A 27,112-nucleotide genomic window follows, 5' to 3' on the forward strand; every position below is an offset into this window, starting at 1 on the left:
CTAAAGAGATTCTCACATGAGTTGTGTTTTATTTGGTCTGGTAGCATTCACCTATTTTTGTTACAAAATGCCCAAATTTTGCTTATGAACAAACTATAAGATTGGGCTGGGTCATACAAATTTTCTTCTCTATTAAATAAATTCTATTAATCTATACAAGACTACTACTAATTGGTTCCAACAGTCTGATCATACATTGTTGTGCCTTGTTGTCGATTGTAATAACTTTCATAAAATGTGACAGGATATTGGATGAAATTGGAATCACACTTTGTACTATTTTTATTGTGTCCCACCCAATAGGGTGGTCAAACAGTGTTAAAGCTACATCAGGGACAACAAATCTTGAAAACATTTGGCAATTTTGTTTTAGTTTGTCAATGGTAATCTGTCTTAATCTTCATCACACGAAACCATCCTTGGGTTTTTATTACTCTATTGGTGTTTTCTACATTAGAAAACTATTATTTTGAGGTTTTCTTTCAATTTGAAAGTAGATCAGAAAAATGACTTAAATTACTGTGACATAGTTTTTTTAATGAGGTTAAATGAGGCGGGGGGGGGGGGGGAGGGTATCTACTAGGTAGAAAGGTGACGTGGAGGTGAAAAGACTATTTTGGGTTAGAAATTGCACTGCTGTCTATGTACAACTCACTCAATTACAGTTTCTTTTAGTTTCATTGTTCCGTTGGTTTGAACTCATGGCAAGTACATACATGTAGCTTAACTACAACAGAATGACCCAGCCTCTTTGACTATGAACAATGTGAATACACGCTAAAAAGTAGGAGAATCTACGGTAAAACCACAAAATATTTCAATCTTACATGACTTTCTCTCAACAAACTTTGGTTTGGTATGTACAAAGCACAATAAATATCATATAACACTTTTTATGTATGAATAAACATGTACATTACGCACATCTGTGTATGCTGAGTATGTATCTAAGACAGTTTTAAACATCCCTGGACTTAAATTTGATGTTCCATGTTCCTATTCTTGTTCAACACAATAATGTAGCATTCTTGTTGCCTTTCTTTGGAAGGTGCCAGTAAATCCATTCAAAGGTGTACTGTTTTATGGGCACTTCTGCCCATGACATCCTTGCATTCCTGTTGATACTCCTTGCTGCTTCATTTAACTATTTGACAGAATGCCTTTGTAGTGCTGTCCACCACTTCACTCAGTGATCACATTAAGTGGCTCTACCAGAAAAAGCGAGTTTTCTTTCTCTCGATATGCAATTTTTCCTTTGGCTCAAGCTCAAAAAACAATTTGAAGAAACAAATTCTTTTCCAGAAGTCCGTCCGTTGATTAATTAGGAATGTTTGGCATTGAGCTACATGTTTGCTGTATCGGGGTTAAACTGTACACAATTTACTAAGAAATGATGTGAATTGAATTCACTGGAGAATGTTCTTTCAAGGACAAGCTTGATTTGGCATGATTAGAGTTAGAATTGTCCACAAGTCTGAAAGCTTCCAGGAATTCATTGAAGTCAATGTGGCCATCTTTATCCATATCTATGCTTCTTGCTAAGTCATCTATGGAGTCCAGTGGGATGTTTGAGTTTGTGTGTTCATTCAGGAGACGACATGAATCCTCAAATTCTTCCATTGAAATAAAACCTGATGAGAAATCAGTCAAAAATGAAAAAAATAATCACCTACATGTTGTCACAAGGGTACATTTTTTACATGACTTGTCCCCATTATATTTTTTTGAGCGTATTCATTTTGAAATAATTAAAAAAATTAAGTTACCCAGTAACCTTTCTAAAGTTTATTAATACACACAGTTGTGTTAAAAGCTAGAAGCTTGAGTGCGGTTGTGTATTCCTGATCTAATTAAAATTTAGAAGTGTTGGTTTTTTTGGAGAAAGAAAGCAGGAGAACGCAGAGAAAAACCCTTGGAGCAAATTAAAGACGAGAACCAGCAACAAACACAAACATTTATTTGAATTTTCTCCTAACAACATGTCACCTTGATCACTGACAGTTTTGTTTGATACTTTTTGGCAATGATACATGAAAAACCTAGAGCATTTTCTACAAATTGTTATATAATAACCTGAATTCTACGCGCGTTTTGATTGGTTCTTACTTATGATCTATCAGAGTACAGACACATGGTTGACGTCACGCGGTGGTGTGACTCGCGCGCGTGATCAGAGTTCATTGTCGGCAAAGTTTTTCAAACTTGGGGGGCCACAACAAAGCAAAAAAAAAAAAATCAGCTTAATTACAAATCTTTAGTGAGAAACAATACGCTAAGTATCGTTCACCTTTCGAAGCATTTAACTGGGCGAAACAAGCTTGAAGAAGACAGTGAATTATTCGAGAAATTATCCGAAATCTGTATGAAAGTTTGACCGGTGTTGTACAGTTGGACGACGCCACGGGAAGCAAACGAAATTGCGGTTGAACGCTTCGGTTAATGACCGTTAATGCTTACAGATTTGAACAACTTTCCAAATTGGAATAAAGGTTAGTTTTTTTATTGACTTTCAATTGACCATTTTTCTGTTTATTCAATCGGATTAACAATGCTTCGTGTCAACGAAAACTTAATAGTGAAATCAAAACAACTTAGCTCATCGGCACGGCAGCATTGCTCACACAGAAGTGTGCTGAAGTCTTGTGTTATTATATAAAACAAATAGATTTCATTTTGCCGTGGGTCTGTTCAGTAATAGATCACAGAAGACGTCAAAATGTGGTATGAACATCAGTGACCCACTCGGCTAGCGCCTCGTGGGCCACTTCTCTGTTCATACCACATTTTGACGTCATCTGTGATCTATTACTGAACAGACGCACGGCAAAATGAAATCTATTTGTTAAATAGATGGCACAGGTATGCAAGGCCAATCCAAATGCCAATGAGCATGAGTTATGCTAAACACCTCACAGCTTCACAGCAAGAAGACAATTTTAAATCCTAACATATTACCAAGACAAAGTTCTGAGTGTCCCACGCACCTAATAATTAAGTTATAAAAAATACTTTGTACAATACCCGAGTTATCTTTGTCCATCAAGCGGAATATTGTTTCCAAGTTGGACCTATGCCTGTAAAGTGTCTCAGTTATGCTTGGGCCATTCTAGATAATAAACAAAAACTCATGATCAGGTATTTGCCTATTTTATTACCGTTAAACTTCATGATATCTTCACTGTTTAATTCACTTTATTGTCAGTTTTGATCCAGAAAACACACCCCTCCCGCTTCCCACCCCCATAGAAGGTCACTGGGGATCACTTTGGACAAAGTATGGCCTTGCAGGTTGGGATAAGATATGGGAAGAGGCGAGCCCGAAGGCGAAAGCACAAAGGCTAGCCATCGCTGCGGGGAGGAGGGTGGGGTGACGATCTGATGTCTGGCATCCGTTTTAACGAAGAGTGAAATAAACAGGATAAAACAGGCTTATTTATACAAAACTAGCCCAAAATTATCCATAGTAGACTCCCTTGAGAATATACAGAAGGGGGGAAGTAAACAAGTGTTATTCCAAAGGAATTAGGGGCGCTCGTGCTTGAGGACTCCCAGTGAGAATAGATCTTACATTTTCAATATTGTTTTTACCTTGTGCAGTCCCGTCTCAATGACATACTGATCAAGACAGGAGCAATAATCCACTCTCCCATCAGGCAGAATATGAACAAGCTGGTGTCTTAACATGTTCCATGGTACATCTAACTTTAGCACACTCTCTACTGCACTCGACCACTGACTTGCGGTCACGTATCCTGAAAGTAATACAAACATGTGTTATTTTTTTACTTTAGATAATTAACAATTATTCTATGAGCCCGCGAGGTGGTAAATAGCCAACGAGGCGCGAAGCGCCGAGTTGGCTATAACGACTCGTATCCAACAAGGGCGAATAGAATAATTGTTTAATTAAATTCTTCTTTAAGTTTAAATCGACTGGACATTTCAGTTTGATGTAAACGAAGTGATAGTATGAGGAGGCGGGAAAATTTGTGCCGTGGTGTTCACTTCTTGAGTTGAATGAAACACACGAGGAAAGCGAGCCAGAGAGTTTTCAAATCTTCCCAAGATTTTCATCTAATAATATCCTCTAAAGTCGTCTATAATTATATCCTGGACATTGTGACAACAGTTAAGATTTACGGGATGATCCGAAGCAAAAGCTTTACTGGAAACTACACGTCCCATGCAAGTAGAACGAAGCAAGTGTTTACATTAATTGTACTTGTAATTTACGGCTCCACGGCTGTCATCAAGACTGCTATATTATTTGAAGCGAAATTGAGCTCAAAGCTCAAACAGGTTTATTGAAGTATAAAAGGACAAGACCAAGATTAAAAGGTAACAAACTTTACAGAAATGCTGAGCCTAATTTTATGACGTACAATGAATGAAACTGTGTCAGTTAAAATGCCGTTCTTTCGTAAATTATTTGCTGCTTTCCTACTCTATTCACCCGCCCTTGTCGTGCGTTTAAAAGTATAATTAATTAAACTTTTCGCACCAATCCTATGTGTTTTTGCGTTGTTAATTTTACCATGGCATTTCTGTGGTTTTTGTAGGCACGCACTGCTAATTATTTCTTGTTCATAAAGCTCGCCAAAGTTGTTGTTTTCAACCATTTTTCTGATGGAACTGTCACTTCCCGCAGAAAAATTTTATGCTGAGCGGCACTTGCCGCACTCATTTCCCATATAAGGTCAAACATAGGTATACGAGCTGATAACCGGGATTCAGTGAAGCTAGAAATGCAATATCCGAGGTTGAGAATTTAATAATGTTAGATATTTGGTGTTTTTTTACTGTGAGGTCACTAGGTGGGTCAAAATGCAAAAAGTTCTACACAGTAGCACAAATATTTAACAATATGCCAGATAACAAAAACTTTCTGCTCTGTAAATCAAAGTTGGCTGCTGGATAGAAGAATTGAGAAATAAGACAAGATTCGTTTTCAATCACTGCAGAAGTCTATAGTTGAGATTACAAGCAAGGATTGAGTTATGATCAAAGTGCTTCTTACCGGTGTTTTCTTTGTCTCGTTCTAAAAAGGCTTCCATCAGAGCTATTTTGTTAGCATATAATCTTTCCTTCAACTCTCTAATTGCAGACTCCTCTACAATGCCAATCCTTAAAACAAAAAATAATTGGTGATATTGGTCAGTTCAAAGCGTTTGCAAACAAGCATTAATTAATGGGAAGAAACTATTCTGCCATTTTGTGCTACTCCACTACTGTGAGTGGAAGTGCGACAAACATGATTGTTGTAGAAAAAACTAATAAACCCTCCCATGGAAAAGGTTGTTTTAACTCCCTTCCACTCCCACCCCTCTGAAAATTCCAGTTTAGCTACATACTTTCCTAAAAATTGTTACGCTTTTGAACTTCCCGGATCCCCCTTTCTTTCCGTCAGTATTTCTCAAACACTCAATTACCATGTGTGCTTCCAGGAAATATCCATGCCCTCACCCATAGAGACATCATAATAAATTCTGAGGGGGGAGGAGGAGAGATCAACAAAACTTATTAAGGAAAGTATGAAATAATACTAGAATTTTCATAGGGTGGGAGGGGTGGGCGAGGGTTTTAAAAACTACAAACCTTCTATGGGGGGGTGGGAGAGGGTTTTAAAACCCACAAACCTTCTATGGGAGGGGGGACAGATATTTTCTAGAACAATGCAATGTATGTCACACTTACTTCCAGGCTGGAGCTTTTCTCGGTTTCAGTAACATATAAGCGACTTTAATTTAGAGGAGTATTATTTTCTTCTTCCCCTGGATGGGATGCTTGTCCATTGCAGGGTTACTCCCCCCCCCCCCAGCATTAAATTCACCAGTACCCATTCTAATGCACCTTCTAATTCAGGAGTAAAGTGTCTTGCCCAAGAACACAACACAATGACCCCGCCAGGTCTTGAACCTGGACTGACTAACACGTCCCCACAAGTCATTCCAGTATCGACCCAAGTAAATTCTTCCAAGAAATTGACACAAAATGTAAAGAAAAAAGCAAGGAGAATTTAAGAACTGATCTCGGAAACAGAAGGTTAAGGCGTAATGCTAAACTGACCTTTGTTTTAGCGTGAGATGTTTCTTTCCCTTGGAAGCTTGATACTGTACAAAGTAAGGCTTCATGTCGGGACCAATCTTCATGTAAGCACCTTTGTTGCTTCCCTGCTCATAATAATTTGATGCTGAAAATATTGTTATAACCTGTTGGAAGAAATAAAAGTTTTAATAACAATATAATTAATTAGCATAACCACACTGACCTACTATTGGTAATCGCGCAATCTGATTGGCTAAACAGGTGCCTACTATCGATCCGTAGAAGACTCTCAGAGCGCGCGCTTAGTCTTCGCTGAATTTTATCAATCAAAACCTTCAATAAATCAACTCTAGCTATATTTTGTGTTTTAATAGATCGGTCAGGGGGTAATGCTAACACAATTAGACGGCTCGCTCTCGGTTTCTACCGGCTTTTGATAGTTGACTCGGGGCTTTGCCCCTCGCCAACTATCAGCCGATAGAAACCTCGAGCTCGCCGTCTAATTGTTAATTAGTCTCCAGCGCAGCCATTTTTAGTGTCATCACGCAATGCTCCACTTAACATACACCACATTCGAACAACATTCTACCTCGTTACCATGCCAGGAGATCCCATGAGATTGCTTGCGCATGCGCATGATCAGTGCTTGTATGCTTCGATCAGAGGAAGACGATATTGATATTTTGGCTGCAAAATAGGGGTTTTTTGCCTTCAGGTCACAGTATTACAACTCCTCCTGCAGCGAAAAATACGAAGGGTCGTGGTCTAAGTACCTTGACACCTTTTTTATCTCATATTTACTTGCTGGAGTGGGAAAAAATCGATAACAGACTGACGCCGCTCACAGCAAGCACATGGTGAATTCTGTGAGTTCGAAACACTCCACTCTGTCAAATCTCGAAGAGAATCTCTTCAGTATGACGGATGAGAATACAAGTCTCCTAAGTGAGACGACAAGCGGACAGCGAACTGCTGATCACCAGGCAAATGACGAGATTTTTCTGAAGCGGCCACTGAGGATGGCGCCAATACCACCATTGAACGCGTCACGGTCGATGTTCATCATCACGCTTCCCCTTCGATGGAAAAGAAGAGGGGAGAAGTCAAGACAGGCGTTGTAAGAAAGAGACCACAACAGGTCCTGTCTCAGTCAGAAAAAGCGGCAGATAAGCCAACGAAAAAGAAAGGCGCTAAAGTCGCCCCTAACACGAGTCAAGCGCAGAAAAGTGCTTGCACTGAAAAAGGCGGGAAAACCGCGAAAGCATCGACATCATCTGCTGCACAAACTGTTGACATGACTCAGTTGTCAACTATTTTACAATCGTCGCTTTCCACTGTTTTCTCTGGCTTAACAAAGTCAATGAAAACAGGCTTTGCTGATTTAGGAAAGCTGATACAGGACACAAGAATAACTGAAGACAAGGAGATCGGTTCTGAGTCCGAGCTCTCGGACGATGAAGGCTCTGACAAAAACGAGGCCGACGAGCCATCAGCAAAACGTCAGAAAACAGCCGACTCTAACCCGGCTATAATCGAGAAGCTCACAAAAGATCTTGCTCTTGAGGACGAGAAAGGACCAGACATCAATACACAATTGGCAGGGCTTGTGCACAAGCTTCTTCGTGAAGCAAAACCAAATGAAACAAAACTAAACGAGCTCAAGAAGCAGTATATCCCTCCAAGCAATTGTGAAGGTCTGTCTGAAACAAGAGTGAACTCTAATATCTGGAACAACCTGGGCGAAACAGCAAGATCAAATGACCTAAAACTTCAAAAGGTCCAAAAATATCTTATCAAAGGTATGACTGCTGTTGTTACAGTCGTCGATTCACTCATTAAAGACGAGACAAACTCGTCCAAAGAGGATAACATTGGCAAATTAATGGATGCTGTTATTCTGTTAGCTAATGCTAACACTGAAGTGAACTTGCGCCGAAGAGAAAGGCTTAAGCCTGAATTACATCCAAGTTATCGGCATTTGTGCAATCCCTCTAACACCATAACTTCCCAATTATTTGGGGACGACCTTCCAAAAGCTGTCAAGGACATTGCTGAAGCTAATAAGATAAGTTCCAAGATACATGGTGATAGGAGATCAGCAGACAGAAGGGACAAGAGGCAAAGATCAAGGCATTTTGCAGGCTCCAACAGCCGTACTCCCTACAGATCAAATTCTTACTATACATCAGGGTCAAAAAACTACCATCGGCCCCCTTTCCCGAACAGAAAAGAGGGGGCCAAGAAGAGGCAGCAACAGCAACAGGAGAAAACCCAGTGAAGGAACCTTTATCTAAATCACCACCTGAAAAAGATCAGGTGAGTTTAACTACATTTCAAGCTACTGTCATAGCTGGCAGAACAAAATTTTTTATTCCTGCTTGGCAGGAGATCACTGCAGACAAGCAAATACTGGAGATGGTACAGGGCTGCCCCATTGACTTCATAAGTATGCCAAAACAGCTCTCCAGTACTTATCCATTATCACATAATCCTGTTGAACGAGAAATTATAAGCAAAGAGGTTGACAAGCTCCTGATTAAAGGGGTTATTGAAGAGACCACCCATTCAGAGGGTGAATTCATTTCTAGAATATTTGTTAGGAAAAAGAAAGACAACACTTACAGAATGATTTTAAATCTTAAAGATTTAAATTACAACATTGAAAAGAAACATTTTAAGATGGATACTTTCTTATCTGCAGTGAATCTTGTCAAGCAAAACTGCTACATGGCATCTGTTGATTTGCGGGATGCCTACTACACAATCCCAATAAGTATAAAATACAGGAAATACTTAAGATTTGAATGGCAAGGGAAACTATACCAATACACTTGCTTGCCAAATGGGTTGTCATCTGCCCCCCGATCCTTTACAAAAATCCTAAAACCAGTTTACAGCTCACTTCGTAGTAAAGGCCATGTTAATGTTGGCTACATAGACGACTCATATCTCCAAGGAGATACTTATGAAGAATGTGAACACAATGTTCAGGATAGCGTGAATCTGTTTGAGAAATTGGGTTTTCTACCTCATCCTGAAAAGTCAGTCTTTGAGCCCACTCAAATAATAACATTCCTCGGTTTTGTGATAAACTCAGTCACGATGACAATAGCTCTTACCCCTGAAAAGGCTCTTAAAGTCAGCATGGCATGTAAAAAGCTGTTAGCTAAATCAGAATGCTCAATTGTAGAGGTGTCACAAGTGATAGGTCTACTGGTGGCCAGTTTACCAGCTGTTCAGTATGGGCAGCTACACTACAGACATCTTGAAATAGACAAGAACATTGCCCTTAAAATTGCTAAGGGAAATTACCAGGACATAATGTGCTTATCCCCAGCTGCCAAAGCAGACCTGGGTTGGTGGGTAGACAATGTCTTGCAGTCCAATAATCCTATTTCACATGGTAAAATTGATATTGAAATTACATGTGATGCTTCCAAAAAAGGCTGGGAAGCAGTGTGCAATAATATTAGTACCCAAGGCCTTTGGACTACTAGAGAGCAGTCAAAACACATTAATGAGTTGGAACTTCTTGCAATTAAGTTTGCCCTGAAAGTGTTTGAACTACAATTGTCTGGGAAACATGTGAAAGTCCTTTCTGATAACACTACAGCTGTCTGTTATATAAACTCCAAAGGTGGGACTAAATCTCCATCGTGCAACGACATCACCTGTGATATTTGGTCTTGGTGCATTAATAACAACACATGGCTAACTGCCGCACACATCCCTGGCGTCCAGAATACAGATGCAGACCGAGAGAGTAGAATTTTTAATGAACGCACCGAATGGCAGTTGAACCCTGAAGTTTTTAGGCAAATCCAAGACTTATGGGTTAGCCCTGAAATTGATCTCTTTGCCACCCGGGCGAACAGACAGCTAGCTATGTTTGCTTCATGGAAGCCAGACCCAGAGGCTACCCATATTGATGCATTTACAATTGACTGGAGCAAATACAAGTTTTATTGTTTTCCACCCTTCTCTCTTATTTCTAGATGTTTAAGGAAAGTAGAAATGGACAAAGCAGAAGGGATTCTGATTGCACCCATATGGCCAACACAAGTTTGGTGGCCCCAGATGTTGAGATTGTTGATAAGACATCCAGTTGCTCTTCCACAACAAAAAAGACTGCTGACGCTACCCAACATGACCAAACTTCACCCGCTTCACGCAGAAATGGTACTGATGGCCTGCTACATATCAGGAGATCCTTTGAAACGAGAGGAATTTCAGAATCAGCTTGTAACCTCCTCATGGCCTCCTGGAGACCTGGTACCCAGAAACAATATCAAGTTTATATCCAGAAATGGTCTTACTTTTGTGCTCAAAGGAAAATTAATCAAAATCAACCAACTGTAGAGCAGGCTTTGGAATTCTTCACACATCTTTATGAACAGGGACTCACTTACAGTGCCATTAATACAGCACGGAGTGCCTTATCTTCATATATTGTATTAGAAGATGGTACAAGTCTGGGGCAGCATCGCTTAGTGTCACGTTTACTGAAAGGCATTTTTCAGAGCAACCCTCCCTCGCCAAGGTATTCAGAGACTTGGGATGTCAGCGTTGTTTTACATTACCTTCAAGGCTTGTCGCCTGTTGGAACATTGACTCTTAAGGAACTGACACTTAAACTAGTGACTTTAATATTGTTAGTTTCTGGTCAAAGGGGGCAAACTGTCCACTTGTTAAATTTATCAAACATGAGGGTGTCTGTTGACAGTTACACGTTTTTGTTTTCAAAGTTGTTAAAGCAAACCAGACCTGGTTTTCCTAATCCCACAGTAACTTTAACTGCTTTCAGGGATAGTAGATTGTGTGTAGTTACTACTCTTAAAGAGTACATCAGCAGAACAGAATCATTACGAGGATCAGAATCCCAACTTTTTGTAAGCTACACTAAGCCGCACAAAGCAGTTAGTAGGGATACAATTGGTAGATGGGTAAAAACTGTTTTGTCCTCTGCTGGCATTGACACAAAGAAGTTTAAACCTCATAGTACTAGAGCTGCTGCAGTGTCAGCAGCAAGTAATGCATCAGTGTCTCTAGATGAAATACTAAGTACTGCAGGTTGGTCATCAGAATCCACTTTTGCCAAATTCTACAACAAACCTGTAGTTAGAGAGTCACAATTTGCATCCAGTGTACTTGAAACAGTTGTAGGCTAAACGCCTAACTTGATGTTATAATTTCTACATTCAATAAAGTATGTTGAGTTGAGACAACTATTATCTTTGGACCATTTCTTCTTTGTTACTTGTCGCGCGTGGTTGGCTTTGAAATCTCATGGGATCTCCTGGCATGGTAACGAGGTAGAATTGAAAAATTAAACGAGACTTACCTGGAAGTTGAAGTTTGATTGAAATTCTACCGAGTTACATAATGCCAGGGGATCACATGCCCTACCCACCCACCCTTGTGGCTACTACACGCGTTATTTACACCACGCGCACCAAGTCTTCTAAGACTGATCATGCGCATGCGCAAGCAATCTCATGTGATCCCCTGGCATTATGTAACTCGGTAGAATTTCAATCAAACTTCAACTTCCAGGTAAGTCTCGTTTAATTTTTCAATTCCTTTCTGAATGTGAGCAGCTAGTTTGTGGGGAGGAGCGTTGCGTGCCACTAAAAACGACACTAAAAATGGCTGTGTGGGAGACTAATAATTAATCAACAGCTGGGTAGCCTGTGTTGCAGACTAACAAAACCCTGGTATAGTCTGTCTGCGAATTAAAGCACAAAAGCTTGTTCCAGCCACCCGCATGTTACCAGGGATTTCTATAATAACCTCTGATTTGCTCTTGAATAGGGCCGATCCTTCTAAGCCATGATGGATCATCAAATGGATCTTGTAACACCATAGCTACGCTTTTGATGAATAACAGATACATAACAAACTTGCGGCGATCACAGTAGTTCCAGCAGTTCCAACTGTTTTGGATATTAGGCAATTGGCTAGTAAGTACAAATAATCACTAGCCAACAAGGACAAGTCACTACCCCCCCCCCCCCGAAAAAAATAATTAAAAAAGCCGAGTTTGAATCAGCTAATGTCTTTGCGCTATATTTGTTTGAGTCCACAAAAGTACATCGCAGAAGTGTGATCCATGGTTTTTTCATCCATCTTATTTTTCGATATGCTATAGATCTTCCAACTCAATTGAAAATGTCTTAACCATGGATCACACTTCTTTTTCTCTTCATGCTGTGTGTGGTCCTCTGGTGAACAATTTAAATCTGGCTCACGATAACCGGCCCTCGAAGGTGGTTTCCTTATAGGTGAGGTGTTACAAAAGCTTGAAATCATGCTTGTGCGAAAACTCCAAGATGGCTGACTTGTTATCGCTCTCTCGCAGGTCCCTTTTGAGTGGCATGGAAGCGAGGACGGAGGGCCTTTTCCAAGATGGTGTCAGGTTTGCCAGTTGATCGTACAACTGTACTCACTTAGTTTAATTTTTTATGTAAATATTTCACTGAAAAGCCCCGTGGGGACGTGGAATAAATGTATGTATGTATAATATAAACCCGTATGCGGTGTGGGTCACAAGCCCTCTGGTTTAAATTGCTCAAGCTATGGAGACTACGGTAAAACTAGGATAAAAACTTCCCAAGTTATAGAGTTGTAGTTAATTTATTTTTCCACAAATCTTACTAGCCTAGGGGCTAGTAGGAGCGCACTTTTACTAGCCAAGAATGAAGTTTTACTAGTCCTGGGCTAGTGTACTAGCGTTAGTACAAGTGTCAAGTACTTAGTTCGGTGAGAATTAGCGTTTGAAGCAGTAAAAAAGCAGCGGGTTCGAACTATCTGATAAAAAAGAAAACAACAATAACGACAAGAAGCAAACACAACTGACAAGCAAAAAGGTCATGGTAGAAATGTTAAATAATCTACATTTGTCTTGTGGTGAAAGAATGTCACACAACAAACATCAGTCATCCGTGATGCATGAGAAGCAACACACCTTGCAACACAAATAAACAGCTGAACCGGCATTACAAATGCAGAATGCAAGTAGTCGACATCTTCACGGAAAATTTAGGATCAAAGCTAATTTTTCGAGAGCTCAAAAAATATCTTGCAAACATGAATGTTCCAAGACTAACCGCAATTATAGTAATTACATATGACAAATTTAAAAGAGGTGTCAAAATATACAAACGGAAAGCCGTGCAGACTACCCGGGGAGACTATGACCTCTACACATTTGCTATTTAAGTGACAGTCTTATGGCTCTTCTCAACTTAAAACGCCTCCAAATAATGAAGCTTACAGCATATATAGTGCCCTTTCTAAACAAGTGAAAAGCGAAATAAATTGGATGACCAATTCCACAGAATGGCAAATATACAAATTATATGACAAGAACGTTTTTATACTGTAACTGGTATCTGGTATTCATCGAAGGTGTAACTATGGTTTCACAAGATCCACTCGACCAATTACGGTGCACGAAAGAACAGCCCTATTCAGGAGCCAATCAGAGGTTACTATAGAAATCCCTGGTAACATGCGGGTGGCTGGAACAAGCTTTTGTGCTTTTTTCGCAGACGGACTATACCAGGATTTTGTTCGTCTGCAGCGCAGGCTACAGCTGGGAAATTATAAGAAAAGCTAGAAACTTAGGAAATGGCAGTCAGAAGATAGACTGGAGGTCTTAAAAACTGAGTTAACATGCAAAACGGTACGTCACTCCATAAGTTAAAGTGTATATGACATGAAAAATATTTTCTGCTTAATATTTGAAAGGCCTTTTGAAATACAGAAGAATGGCGTTTTTCTTTTCGAAATATCTTTTTCGTTTCAGAGATATTGACGTTTTTGTATTATGCAAATTAGATCAGTGATGACGTCATAAGATTTGACTCTAAAAAATGGTAAAATACTGAATAAAAAATATCTCTGGAAATATTGAAGCAGCGTTCTTGAAACTTGGCGCCACAAATGTGCATCACAACAGGAACAAAATGACACCCTTAGTATTGTTGCCATAGCAACTCTTTCAGCTCCAGTCTCTCTCTGTCAAAAAGACAAATATCCCCATATCTGACCTCTAAAGTGAGACAAAGGGTCCTCCTTAGAACAGACATTGTTCCCATATTGCCTTAATTCCCACCATCAGTTTGGCTGCGCTAGATGGTTCTTGGTTAAGACAAAAACTGGGAATTTCAGTTTTTATTGAGACAGCACGAGCGGCAAAACTGTTGTCATGGCAACAGCCCTAAGAGTGACATTTTGTTTCTTTTGTGATGCACATTTGTGGTGCCAAGTTTCAAGAACACTGCTTTGATAGTTTTAGAGATACTGTTTATTCAGTATTTTACCATTTTTTAGAGTCAATTCTTATCGTTATGACGTCATCACTGATCTAATTTGCATAATACAAAAACGTCAATATCTCTGAAACGAAAAAAGATATTTCAAAAAGAAAAACGTCATTCTACTGAATTTTGAAAGGCCTTTCAAATAAGCAGGAAATATTTTTCATGTCATATACACTTTAAGGAAACTTGCAGTTTACATAAGTTTACTGTCCAATACCTTTTCGCCATGCATGTACTCGTATCCTTCATATTTGCATTCATGTGAACGCACAAGTAGCTCCAGATCATGTTTTCTAAGGATGCGTTCAGTAATATCAGGACCAAAGTAACAGCCTCCTCCTCTGAACGTGTTTGGTTTACAGCCAGGAAGAGGTTTGGGGTCACTCCACAACAGATCTAACACCTTCAATGAAAAAACATCTTGTCAAGCTTTAAAAAGTGCACATGTATCTTGGGAACATTTACAATACCACTTTTAAAGTAAGTTACCACCTCTCATCTCGTTTTTCGCGAGACAAGTGTCTGGTCTCTCGAGACAAGAATCTCTTCTTGAGAGATGACAGTGTACTTGCAGTTGTTTTAAGCATCTTGCAAGACGAGTGTCTCAGTCTCATGAGACAAGGATCTCGTCTCGCAAGAGGGTGGTAACTTACTTTTGAGTGGTACCCACTCCTCACTTCTTAGATGTAAATAAATAAATTTTGCAGATAATCTGCCTGTATTATTTTCTATCAGAGTGCTGCTAATCTATGCATCACTTTTCAGTTTCTGTTTGTATTATAAATGAAGGGATGCCTGGAATAAAGCCCCAAGTGACTTCTGATAAATTTCTAGACTCTCCTTGCAATTTGCTTTGTGTATGCTTATAAATGGCAGTTTATTCCAGTCAGCCAAAGCACTGTTGAAGGATCTAAGAAGTCCCCAGTTGGTGACAGATTTTGTAGTACGAATGATGTCTTTGGAGCGGGTGTTATAGCTATGATAATTTTGTCCTCGTACAATGATGTTATTTCTAAAAAACTTGTCTAAAAAAATTAACACCAGGTGGATTCAAAATCTGGTCTATCAGAACAATTTTGCTACAAGTGCTTATCATTCAACATCTGTGTAAGAAACCAATGCCAGAAATAAATTGAATTTTGATCACTGGAAAATGAAACTAACTCTACATGAAATTTGATTTCCTGAGCACTTGAAGCCTCTGGACTTGCTTTGCAAGGAGACAATTACTGAAATATTTTTTTGAAAATATTTTAAATTATTTAATAATAAAACATAAAACAATTAGTCAATTTTTTTATATTAATTAAATTGATAATGAGATTTTAATAACCTGTCTCCACTCCATGAGGTTGATTGTATCTGGGTGAGCTTTGTCCATTGCTGGCGGCTTCAGTATAGACACATACTGATCATAGGAGGAGAACAGTAAAACTAGAATAAGACTGAGTTAAGCTCCTGAATTAAGCTCCTAACCACCAAATCCTGCTTTACAATCCCTTCAATTACAATGATACGGCCATTTTCTTTTGGCTCAAAAAGGGCCATTGATTTATTTTCATATTTTGTTAGCCTATTGATGGTTGGGTTCCACTGTACTTTAAAAAATGATGCTAACTTTCTATACAGGTTAAATTTGAACCTGAAGTATCAACATTATTTGGGGATAATGAAGGTACAATTAAGTCTAAAAATTCATCGGAATGAGTACTTACTTTATGGCGATCAATCTTGTCGATAATGGACAAATCCGTAATATTGGAGATTCCTCCGTGGGTGACAAGTATTTTGTTATTCACCACTGTAGCTAGAGGAAGCCATCCAAATATGTCAGCAAAAAGCTTCATGACCTTTGCTGAATGATCCTGTCAAAACAAAACAGTCAAACAGCTGATGAGGCAAAAACTTGAATGCCATCCTTTTGCAGAGAACGTTTTACATACTGGTAAAAATAACTCAAAAGACATTGCAGGTATTAACTATAATAACGGAAGAATTTGAAATACATTTCAGAATAAATATCAACGCTAAAAATACATGACGTTTCGGCGACGACATGTCACCATTATCAAATGCAAATTTTACATGGTACAGAACGATATTTATAGAAAAGAAAGTGTGAAGCTAAATTACAATAAATGAGGCGTGGAACACAATCAAAAGCCGATCGACCTTCACAGCCAATTTGCCATCCTAAAGAAATGCCGCGGAAAGTTTGAGTGCCTAATTTACGAGATGCTCCTAATTAGGAAAAAGAAACCATCCATGAACACTCAAAAGGACTCCATTCCAGCGAAACTGTTTAGTACTTAGTTATGCACATTTTTCTGTTTTCCATTTGATAATGATGACATGATAATGGTGACATGTCCTCGCCGAAACGTCATGTATTTTTAGCGTTGATATTTATTCTGAAAGGTATAAACTAATAAAACTTAATGTTTACTATTAATACCTTGTACTTGTCCATTACTTCTTTGACAAATCCATATCTAGTAAAATTTACAGAACAAAAAAAAGAATCATTACTCAAAGCAATGATTGAGGAGGAAAACAACATATTCTTACTAGAACTTGATGTACATAACTTTTTGTGCAGTGTAAAATGCAATGATGTCAATTATATTGTCTTTAATTTTGGTCTTAATCCCTTAACTGTAATAATAATGGCATTAAAAAATGAATTAATTACTGCTTGCAGGGAATTAAAGGATGTAAAGACCTTCAATTTCATTGTTCACCAAAGGGGCATGTTGCAACATGTAGCAGAAACAAAATCACAATGTAAGCACACACAAAAATAAGAATATGTTGCAGGACACATCCCCTAAGAAGTATACATTCAGCACATACAATTTAAGGGATGTACTGTATATGTGGCTGCAACATGTCCCCATCTGCAACATTCTCTTGTCTGTGTACATGTTGAATGTTGCACCTGCTACATGCCGCTGTGACATGTCTTGTCGTGCCTCAGCACATTTATGGTTTGAGTCAATGCACACTCTCTTTACCTGAGGTTCATGATGTGATCTTCATGATTACCACGATTGATGTAAACTCCAGTGGGGTACAGTAGAAAAAATGCAAACAAAATGATGGCGATTTCAATGGAGTAAGGACCACGATCCACAAGGTCACCATTAAAGATGTAAGGATTTTCAGCTGAGGGAAGGCCGTTCTGAAAAAGAAAAGTTATAAATCAAGAACTGACTTTTCATTTTTCCACAAAAATTGGAGTAACAAGTTATTGAAGAAATTACTAACTAAAGGTTTCTAAGTTTGTTTATTATAAGTCAGAATATTGTCCTTTTGCCAAAAGTTAACTAAGGTCATAACTTTTAAAGCAAAGATATATTGTTTCTGGAGAGATCAGCTTTAGGACATGTCCCACTTTACATTATTTTAGTAGTACTTATATTCTATTGCAACAACATACCGTAAAGTTCCGTGTATAAGCCGCACCTTTTTCCTCTAAATTCAAGTCAAAAATCGGGGGTGCGGCTTATCTACGGAAACATCTCTGGTTGGAGTTCTCAAAGGCCTAATTAATATTCATAAAAAACTTCTCAATACGTCATTGAATAAACATATAACAACCTGAAAACTTTGTTGTTGTTCACTACCTTTTAGTTCCTCTGCAAAGCTGTTTGCAGTGAAGCGTGCCAGTCACTTCGAATCATGTCTTTCCGCCGCGTGCGAGAAGGCACCAAGATAAACGCAAATACTCACAAGGCAAATGGCCGACCGCTTCGGTTTTTTATTGACCTTCACAGCAAATACATCTGCTGGATTAACAAACTCTTACTCTGCATAAAGTTTTTTCTGTTGCGGGTAGCAGTTTCCAAGAATCTTGAAATAAAAACGTGGTTTCTTCCGAAGAAAATGCCGCCGTGTTTGTTTTTAATGCCCAGACTCCTCTCTACAATTCAGAGCTTGGCTACTAAGCATTCATCATTCGCGAACGATTCGAACGAATTACAAGTGTTTCAGGAGTGTTTAGAAGTGATAATCTCGAAAAAATGATATCAAGAGAGCATCCAAGTTTAAGATATTGTGAACTCAAACTAAAAAGGAGGTATGACAAGTGAAATTTAGCTTTCGTAAGACTTAATTTATATTAAACATTGCAACAACCACCGTGTCAGTGTTTCGAAACCGTGCTTGTTTGCCCTTGTTTGTTTACCAATAGAACTTCACTTGAACTTCAAACTTTATTGTCTGTATATTTTTTTTTTCCAAAATTTGAGCTTCCAAATCGGGGGTGCGGCTTATCTACGGGTGCGGCTTATACACGGAACTTTACGGTACTGCATTTTATATTTACATGAAAGTTGTTACCGGTACTTGCCTTGTGAAAAATCATAAACAGATCATCAAGCTTCCCATGAAGGTCTCCTGTAACAGTCATAGTTAACTCGTGAGAAACATTATACAGCAAGGATGCATGCATTTTTAGTCACTTTAATTTCCAAACTGGTCATAATTTTAAATACACCAAACTTATCTTTTCTAGCAGACTTTCCTTAAAATAATTAATTTTCTCTCCTTTAGAGGTTCTTCTTAGTTAAATGCACTGACATGCATCTATTTTATATTATATTAATACAGAACCCCATAAGGGTTGAAACATGTAACTCCATATGATTCGCATTGTACAAAGCGTTTGCACATTCGTTTCCATTAAGTACCATATTTGGAAAATCAGAAGAAAAAATTAACCAATCAAAATTGCATCATTTGAATTAAATTCACAGCGCGCGCTAGCTCGCACTCGATGGCGTAATCTTGCTTTTGAACAAGCTTGGTTGCATAAAGTTAAATTTGGTTAAATTCTTCTGTTTCATCTTCTTGAAGTAGTCTGGAGAACTTCGCTTCGATACACTTAATGTATTTCTTTAGTTTCTGTAAGAAATTTACGGTGTTTAGGTCGAAATTCAAGCAACTTACCGCAAAACCAAAAATTATGTTGCGTGTGTCATTACGTGTATGAAGCATTCGCGTACAAATTCTTCATGTTTCCAAATATGGTACTTAGCAAAATGAATATTCAAACGCTGTGCGCGCGCGTTACACGTTTCAACCCTTATGGGTTTCTGATTAATATAAATACCGAACAGCAATTTTCCTATTAGACATGGAATATAAAGTTCAATTTCTTGCGGTATCGACTCACCACATATAGTAATTTGTTTGGTGATACTTGTAGAGGCCTTGGAGATGTTTGGTAATGTCATAAGCTTTTCTCTTGTTTCTCGTAGGATAAGGAGAATGTATTTCACATGAAGGAGCTGTCAAAAAAAACATCAACAAAAAATAGTTATTTCAGTTTTGTCCTTAAAGGTGGGCACACACAAGGGGACAAGTCGCAGGGACTTGCTTCGGGGACCAGTCCCCTAGTGTGTAATATAATTTATTGTTTTTGCATCAAAATTCTAGTCGCAGGAACCACATATTTGGTCCCTGCGAATTGAATTAAGCTGGTTTGATTTCTGGGACTAGTCGCAGGGACCAATAGCCCCACAAATTGGTCAATTTACTGTGAAGAACACACTAAGGGATAAGTCCCTGCAACTAGTCCCCTAGTGTATGTCTAGCTTAAGAGCCCCTGGGATCAGTAAACGTACACAAGGTTTGAGTGCAACAGTGGCATGGTGAAAGATAGATTTAGTGTTAGAACCAACCTTGTTTGACTTGTAGAGTTCAACAATGTTCCGTACAGTGAGGAGTGTAAGCGGCAGTGTCACATGAGGACCTTTGTAAGTTGATTCATCTACTGTTATCTTTGATGGATCAGTCAGCATCTCCAGCTTCTCAGATTTCTTGGACGTGGTGGACGTGGCACTGGCTGAAATATTGTTTAAAAAAAATTGTTATTTTTCATAACTATATTGTTACAGAAAATATCCATACCCCTCTTACAAAAGGTTAATTTTTTATTTGAATCCACCACCCCTCTGGAAATTCCAATAGAGCCCCATATACAATCCTTAAAAAATTTGCTTTCCTGAGACTGCCCACCCCCTCGAAATTTCCAATGACTTTCCATGGGGTGGGTATGGATATTTTCCGGAACTGCACAATATAGCTGAACTTGAAGGGTCGCTTTGAATAATTCATGCTTCCCTGTCGAGGTCCAGAAATTTTCTGACAAGTATTACATTATACAAGATTAACTTCCTCTGCACAAAAGCATGTGCTCTCAGACAGGTACTGGCCATGCAAAGGGGCTCCCCCTAGTAGTCTTAGAATTTTATTGAAAGCCTTGCCTCAAAAGAGGGAGGGGGGGGGGGGGGAGGATTGAAAGGAAAGGAGGGAAGAAAAGGGGGGAGAAGAAGGGGGGGAGAAAGGGAGGGGAGAGATAAGCTGAACTGAAGAAGGGAAGAGAGGAAGGAAGGAAGAAAAAGTGTTTAGTGGCGGGGTGGGGGTGGGGGCCATCTCGAAAACAAGTGAAGACCAGTACACTTACTTGCAGAGCCCTTCCGTAGGATTTCTACAGCATTGTTGTCACCTGTGAAAAAAATGCAAAATGAACTGAAGTGAGTTACCAAGTAATTAATGACCTAAAAGTAATCAAAAAATCAAATGCACAATCCAATACAAAATGAATAAAAACTATATTGTCCCATGAGAACTTACCATCAGCAACATGGTTTAACATGTCATTGAAGAAGTTGAACAGCTAAAAAACAGAAACAATAACAGACATTTTTATCAAAGATGTTAAGGGTATTTGGAGAGGGTAGAAGGGTTTTTTTGTGTGAAATGGGAAAAATTAAGTGAAAAAAAAAAATAGGGAAAAATTTTAAAAAAAAAAAAAATTTTTTTTTTTAGAACCCCCCTGCATTACGTATTGTTAACTATCATCAATAATGCGCAAGGCAAATTTTAAGCACTGTGCAGTTATAAAACATAGAAACTCTGGCTTGCAGTCTTTGACTTGAAAGCATCATTGATGGTAACTAGCTAGGACTGAAATAGCATTTCAAAATATCATTCAATCAGAGGTACATTGTGTATGTACAGTAAAAGGTTGTTACGAGACCCACCTAAACGTTCAATATTATTTATTATTATTTTATTATAACCCCTGACTACCACCCCTACCAATCTGTGTAACACCACCCTCTTCACAAGTTGCATATCCAACATGCGTGCTAGTGAGTCTTCTAAAATCTTGTCTTAAATTCATACATAAAAGTTCTGTAAATTTTGTAAATGCCAAAAATATTCTCTGAAGAGCCTTAGTTCAAACCATATTTCATCCTTTTTTCAATCATTATACAAAGAAAGTATTACAAATTTGCAAAGTGATTTTAATTAAAATTAAAACAATTAAATCACTTGGCAAATATTATTTTTAATAATCAATTTTTAATTAGAAAAGTTTATTTTGGCAGGCATTTCCCAAGCATAAATTATGATTAAAGTTACTCTTTTAAAGACGAAGGTTACAATTTAATGCAATTGCAAACCATTTTTTAATTTAAATTACTTACTACTTCTGGTTAAAAACTGGGAAATTTGTCATTTGCTGTAGCATATTTTTTAATTAGAGCTAGAATATTTGAATTAATTTTTTTTTAAATTTAAAGTGCAAATGATGTGTCAAAACTTGGACAAAACATTAAGTTTGGTGATAAAAATTAATGGATGACGGATCTGTTAATCATATAAAAGGAGGAAACCTGACCAAAATAATTGCTGTTAACAATGTGGGAAAAATTGTGTATTCAACCCTCCAAGTTTATTTTTTTTGTTTAGTAGCCATTTGGCCACCGACTGCTCAAGTTTGGTCGCCAGTGAAAAATTTTAGTCACTAAATTAAGCCACGCTTTCAATCCTTCTCCTTTATTTTAGTCGCCAGGCTGGCAACTTCAGTTCCAATTTGGTCGCCAGCTCCAAAATTTTAGTCGCCATGGCGACTAAAATGGTCTTAACTTGGAGGGTTGGTATTCAAGATGTTTACTTAGTATAATGACTATAGTCAAAATACGGGAAAAGATGGGACAGTAAGAATGACTTAAAAGGGCTGTCAGTAATTAAATGTGGGTCTCAATGAAAACCATGTGATTAGTCTCACCCACAATAACACGGTGGGAAATTCTGCCAAAAAGACATGTGTGGCCACCTTAAATATTAAAATCTATAATAATGTACACTAATAAACCTGCAGCCTATTCTTTTGCTTTAAAGATCAAAATAATGAAAAACCCAACATTTTATCGAACTTTAATTTTAATTTGGAATGTTACAAATTGCAACCAAAAGATCTTTTAATGCATTTTGGCAAAAAAAGTTGAAAAAGTAAATTTGTCAGAGCAGGTGGTTACTTTGTTACAGATTAAATTTCCATGGAAGCTATTTATAATTTGAAATTGGCGCTAAGCTAAAACCTTTTCAGTCCACCCTAGCCTGTTATACACTCAGTATTTTTTAATTATCTAGTATGTGAGCTACATTTAATGCGCTCTTTTCAATAAATGTCTTTTGTCAATTGGCCCCCTTAAAGTTTCTGATAAGTAATAAGCCCGCTTCAAAAAAATTTACTGTGCAGGGTCCCTGAGGTGTTCAAATGTTGTTTTAACACTCATTCAGGATAAAAAAAACAAACCAACGTATTTATGTGTTGTAGTTCAATCATTTTAAAGTTTTTTTTTTTCACTTCACTGGAAATTTTAAAATACAGTTTTGCATGATTTTGTCAAAAGTTAAAAAAATTCAGGCAAATAAATAATCTGCGAGAAATGAATATTAATGTTGTACTATAGTTGACAGTAGGTTATCCGAAAAAAGCTGCCCCCTCCCTACTTTATATACAGTGTACCGCCAATTTTTTTTGTTGTTTTGGCAAATTTTATGCTTGGTAATTTGTACATATATAACCAAAGAATGCTATAATTAGAATATCGAGATATCAAAAAAATACCTTTTTTATCATCAATATTATTGTTACCAATTTAACCTAACCATTTTTTCAAACAAAAAAGATGTACTACTCTTGTATACAAAATAATCTTCTTTACTCATAAAATGTATTTTACTTCAGTGACAGAGAAAAAACTAAGACCTCACATACATGAGGTAATTAATAATCAACTCGCCTGGGCCGGCTTAAACAACTAGAAAAAAATCGCTTACCGTATGATAGGAATATTTTATTGACACCTACGGACCGGTGCTTTTAATCTAACATAATATAATCATATTTGCATGGCACAAAGTCAAATATTGTTATTATTTCCTAACCCAAAAAACTCACACCTGTGCACAGGAAGCTGAAATTTGAATAAATGTGACAAATTCTTTGAAATAAACTGGAACTCTATTCAATGCAAAAAATTACGAGTCATTGAAACTCATTTAACAGGGACACCTGAATGTTGATTTCATCTGAGAAAAAGATTGCAACTTTGAAATTAAGAATGGAAATATTACTAGAAATCTATTAAATCGTTGGTGTAGTTTAAAGGTGATAAATAAAACTAGTGTTAAATTGATCAAGTCACCTTCAACTGGTCTTGCTCCCCCGCATATTCAACGCTTTGAAATATTTTCCAAGTGCATCTTCTGCGGGCTTCGAGACGGGCTTGATAGCGCCTGAACCAGTTCTGGATCAAAATTGCCGCGCGAATGGCTGTAAATTAAACGAGAAATAAAGTAGTAAACATGTATTCACAAGGATAAAAATGTAAATAAAAGCTTTATGCTGATAATGCTGCCCTAATCCTGCAAGTTCTATGCCAGGTTATAATGTCAATTCAAACATCTACAGAATTGAACAATTTGAAAAGTCGTAGCAGTTCGAGAGTGATTTTAAAAAGGTTACTGTGTATTCAATTGCAACATTGACGATTTAATACGGTAGCAAAAAAAGCTTATTGAATTCACGCTTGAATCGTGTGAATCACCAGGCTTCACATCAATCAGCTGTCTTTTATCAAAACTTGTTTGGAATAGCTCCAGGGCTCGTTGATAAAAAACAGTTCTCGGCAAACTTAACTCACCTTTTTCGGACTTTCCAAGTGTCAGACCGTTTGCTTCGTCCCCATCTTCCACCGATGCTCCACATCCCATATTGTTTACAGTAATTTGTTCGTTTGAATTTGTCCTCAATTTTCGCCCAGTGTTGAACGAATGCTATTCTTCATTCTGCTGCAAAGATAGCTCCCATAACGACATACAGTGGAAGCCGAAGAAAAAATCAACAACATTGCTCCAGCGATCATTTTTTCGCCGCTAAGAACTTGACATGTTACACAAGATGGAGACACATGGTAACTCGGAAAGCGAGCGTTTGGCGCGAGAAATTTCCGTTCAGACGCGGGTAAACATTCCAAATCCTCAACGTTCGAATTGTGCACCCCAGCTAAAAAAATAAAACTCTACGAAGTCATCTCGAGAGATCGACAGTGAAGTAAAATTCAATATGCTTCAGTTACGCTACAGAACTGGAGCAGTTCTTTTTCAAATGTCACTTAACAATCGTGTAGAGATCAGATGAACCTGTCAAATTTCATGAACAATGCTCTGATGACTTGATTCGACGAAAAACCAACCACAGAACCAGGCCGCGACAAAACGAATCGCAATATAATGTCGTGATCTTGCCGAAACTGTTTCCGAACGCAATTTTCCTTAATCTCACGGAAAAAAAAGCTTTGCAGTTAAAGTAAACGCTTTCGGTAAATGATATTAATTCAAACCACTCAGACAGCACAATGAATTTTTAATTTATTTTGTATATTTTGTTGCCTAGAAACCGTTCAAAAGTGTTGAATCCAATAAAAAGTATCTTTGTGGTGAAATATCTTTTAAATTTCGGAGAAATAGTTTCTTTTTATTGTTACTTAACCAAAATGTATCAAAATTCTCTACGAAGATAGATTTAAAAAGATCCTGTTACAAAAAGCCGTCGTTTCTTGCAAAAATGTCGTTTAGACTCAATGTTTACTAAAAGCACTTATCATAAAACCACGTTTCTAAGAAACCAAAACAGCATGAAATGAAAGGTAAACTAAACTTTGGCATTTCATCGTCAGTTTACGTCAACTATCGCGTTTGAACATGAATACAAATGCGACGAATTACCAGCGTTTTAAATTTTTGAGAAAAAATGATATCGAGACAGATAAGAGATTTTAAAACAATTCCACTTGTTCATTAACGAAAATATTTGTGAATATAAACTTTAAATGTTAAACTGAACCACCCGTAGCTTAACAAGAAAGAGTTTTTTTAAGCATTGTAAAACGATAAAAGTCGGTTTTAGAGAAGAAAAACATAGTGGAACGAAATTTTCAAGAAAAACCAACACACTCGCGCTTTTAAAAAGACTTCTAATTAATTTATTGAGGGGTTGTCCCAAGGCATCCTTTTAACTTAAAAGGTTTGTTCTCGAGAAAGCTTTCCATTCATCTGACAAAAATTTCATTAAGAGAAAAGTCAGAAAACGACGCCTAGAGAATTCACAGACTGACGTTTAATAAAATAAGTAATTACGAGCAAATGATGAGAAATCCACCTTTTGTTTTAAGTGCTTTCTCGAACTTTCCTTTTGACGCCTTTTATGCAAAACACATTTGATGCAGAACTTCGATCACTTAAACGTCAGGCAGAGAAAACTACCTTCGTTCTCCCAGAACTTATAGCTTTCAAAACCACCACCGCGTCGCAAAATGTAAACATTAACATCACGCAATATCGAGTCAACAGTGTTGCGTGACAAACGAGTCACGCAATGGAAAGAATTGAATTGGAGATACTTCGTTTCAAAAGGAACTGTCAACATCACAGCCATATGTAAATATGGGTAGTCAGTAAAGGGCTAAAAGAGTTCAATAACAAATAATAAAAGAAAAACAAACAAGTTCCGGTTATAGCAGAGCTAAATTTCTTTGCTCAAACCCCAGCTCCAGTTTGAAAAAGGCGTCCAGGAGACCACACGAGAAAACCTTCCGTAGAAACTGCAAAATTTTACTGAGCGATAAATTCGACTGTATACGAAATGCTACATACAGTTTTTAGCATAGCTTAGACGTTTGATTTTTCGTTCGAATTTTGTCCTGTCCAAGAGTGTTGATCGCGCGGATTTCGTGATGCACGCTCAAAAAGTTGGTACGCAATGCGTCCATGCACCTAAAATATGTTCCCGGCTTGTCGATTGCCGGTCTTAACGTAAAGCTTAGACAGTTTGTTATCTTCAGAGGATTGCGACAAAAATCGTTTCCACGAGAGTAGGAGAAGGGATAAAGAATCTTTTAGCTTCACCGATAAATCAAGCAAGCAACGAGAAAATGATTTTAGACATAGACATAATGATAAGTTAACAGTTAAGATGAGATATGAAGAACGAATGTATTTAAATATTTTATTTTCATAGAGTGGTGGGAACATGGAATTTTTGTTTTTTGGAAAATTTTTTTATTTTTTTTTTTTTTTTTTTTTTTTTTTTTTTTTTTTTTTTTTTTTTTTTTTTTTTTTTTTTTTTTTTTTTTTTTTTTTTTTTTTTTTTTTTTTTTTTTTTTTAAAATAAAAAAAAAAAAAAAAAAAAAAAAAAAAAAAAAAAAAAAAAACAACTGAGACTTGTTTAGTGTATATGTCCAACTAACAGAGAATAGAACGGTTTATAGCGGATGTCTGCATATATAAATAATAATCAAATTAACAAATTAATACCAAATTAACAGAAGAAGAACCAAAGGCAATTGCGAGTCGCACGCTCACTTTCCTGTGTTTAAAGC

At 37.6% G+C, this 27,112-nt stretch overlaps 2 protein-coding genes across 2 annotated transcripts; one reads left to right on the forward strand and one right to left on the reverse strand.

Annotated features, from left to right (window-relative positions):
* Nucleotides 1-165: 165 nt before the first annotated feature.
* LOC144653713 (serine/threonine-protein phosphatase with EF-hands pef-1-like) lies at nt 166-26,208 on the reverse strand. The gene is made up of 17 exons (XM_078513777.1): nt 24,377-26,208; nt 23,879-24,006; nt 21,009-21,051; nt 20,839-20,880; nt 20,054-20,217; nt 19,546-19,660; nt 18,721-18,767; nt 17,384-17,550; nt 16,825-16,861; nt 16,085-16,234; nt 15,703-15,777; nt 14,587-14,772; nt 6,067-6,209; nt 5,018-5,124; nt 3,589-3,752; nt 3,022-3,106; nt 166-1,631 (listed from the first exon to the last, which is right to left on the reverse strand). The coding sequence occupies exons 1-17, from the start codon at nt 24,444-24,446 to the stop codon at nt 1,384-1,386; spliced, it is 1,971 nt and encodes a 656-aa protein (XP_078369903.1). The 5' UTR covers nt 24,447-26,208; the 3' UTR covers nt 166-1,383.
* On the forward strand, nt 7,301-10,163 carry LOC144653718 (uncharacterized). The gene is made up of 2 exons (XM_078513786.1): nt 7,301-8,361; nt 10,041-10,163. The coding sequence occupies exon 1, from the start codon at nt 7,340-7,342 to the stop codon at nt 8,321-8,323; it is 984 nt and encodes a 327-aa protein (XP_078369912.1). The 5' UTR covers nt 7,301-7,339; the 3' UTR covers nt 8,324-8,361; nt 10,041-10,163.
* Nucleotides 26,209-27,112: the final 904 nt, after the last annotated feature.

Source organism: Oculina patagonica, chromosome 5, assembly GCF_052425735.1.
Source record: "Oculina patagonica isolate OP01 chromosome 5, crgOcupat, whole genome shotgun sequence".
Lineage (NCBI taxonomy): Eukaryota > Metazoa > Cnidaria > Anthozoa > Scleractinia > Oculinidae > Oculina > Oculina patagonica.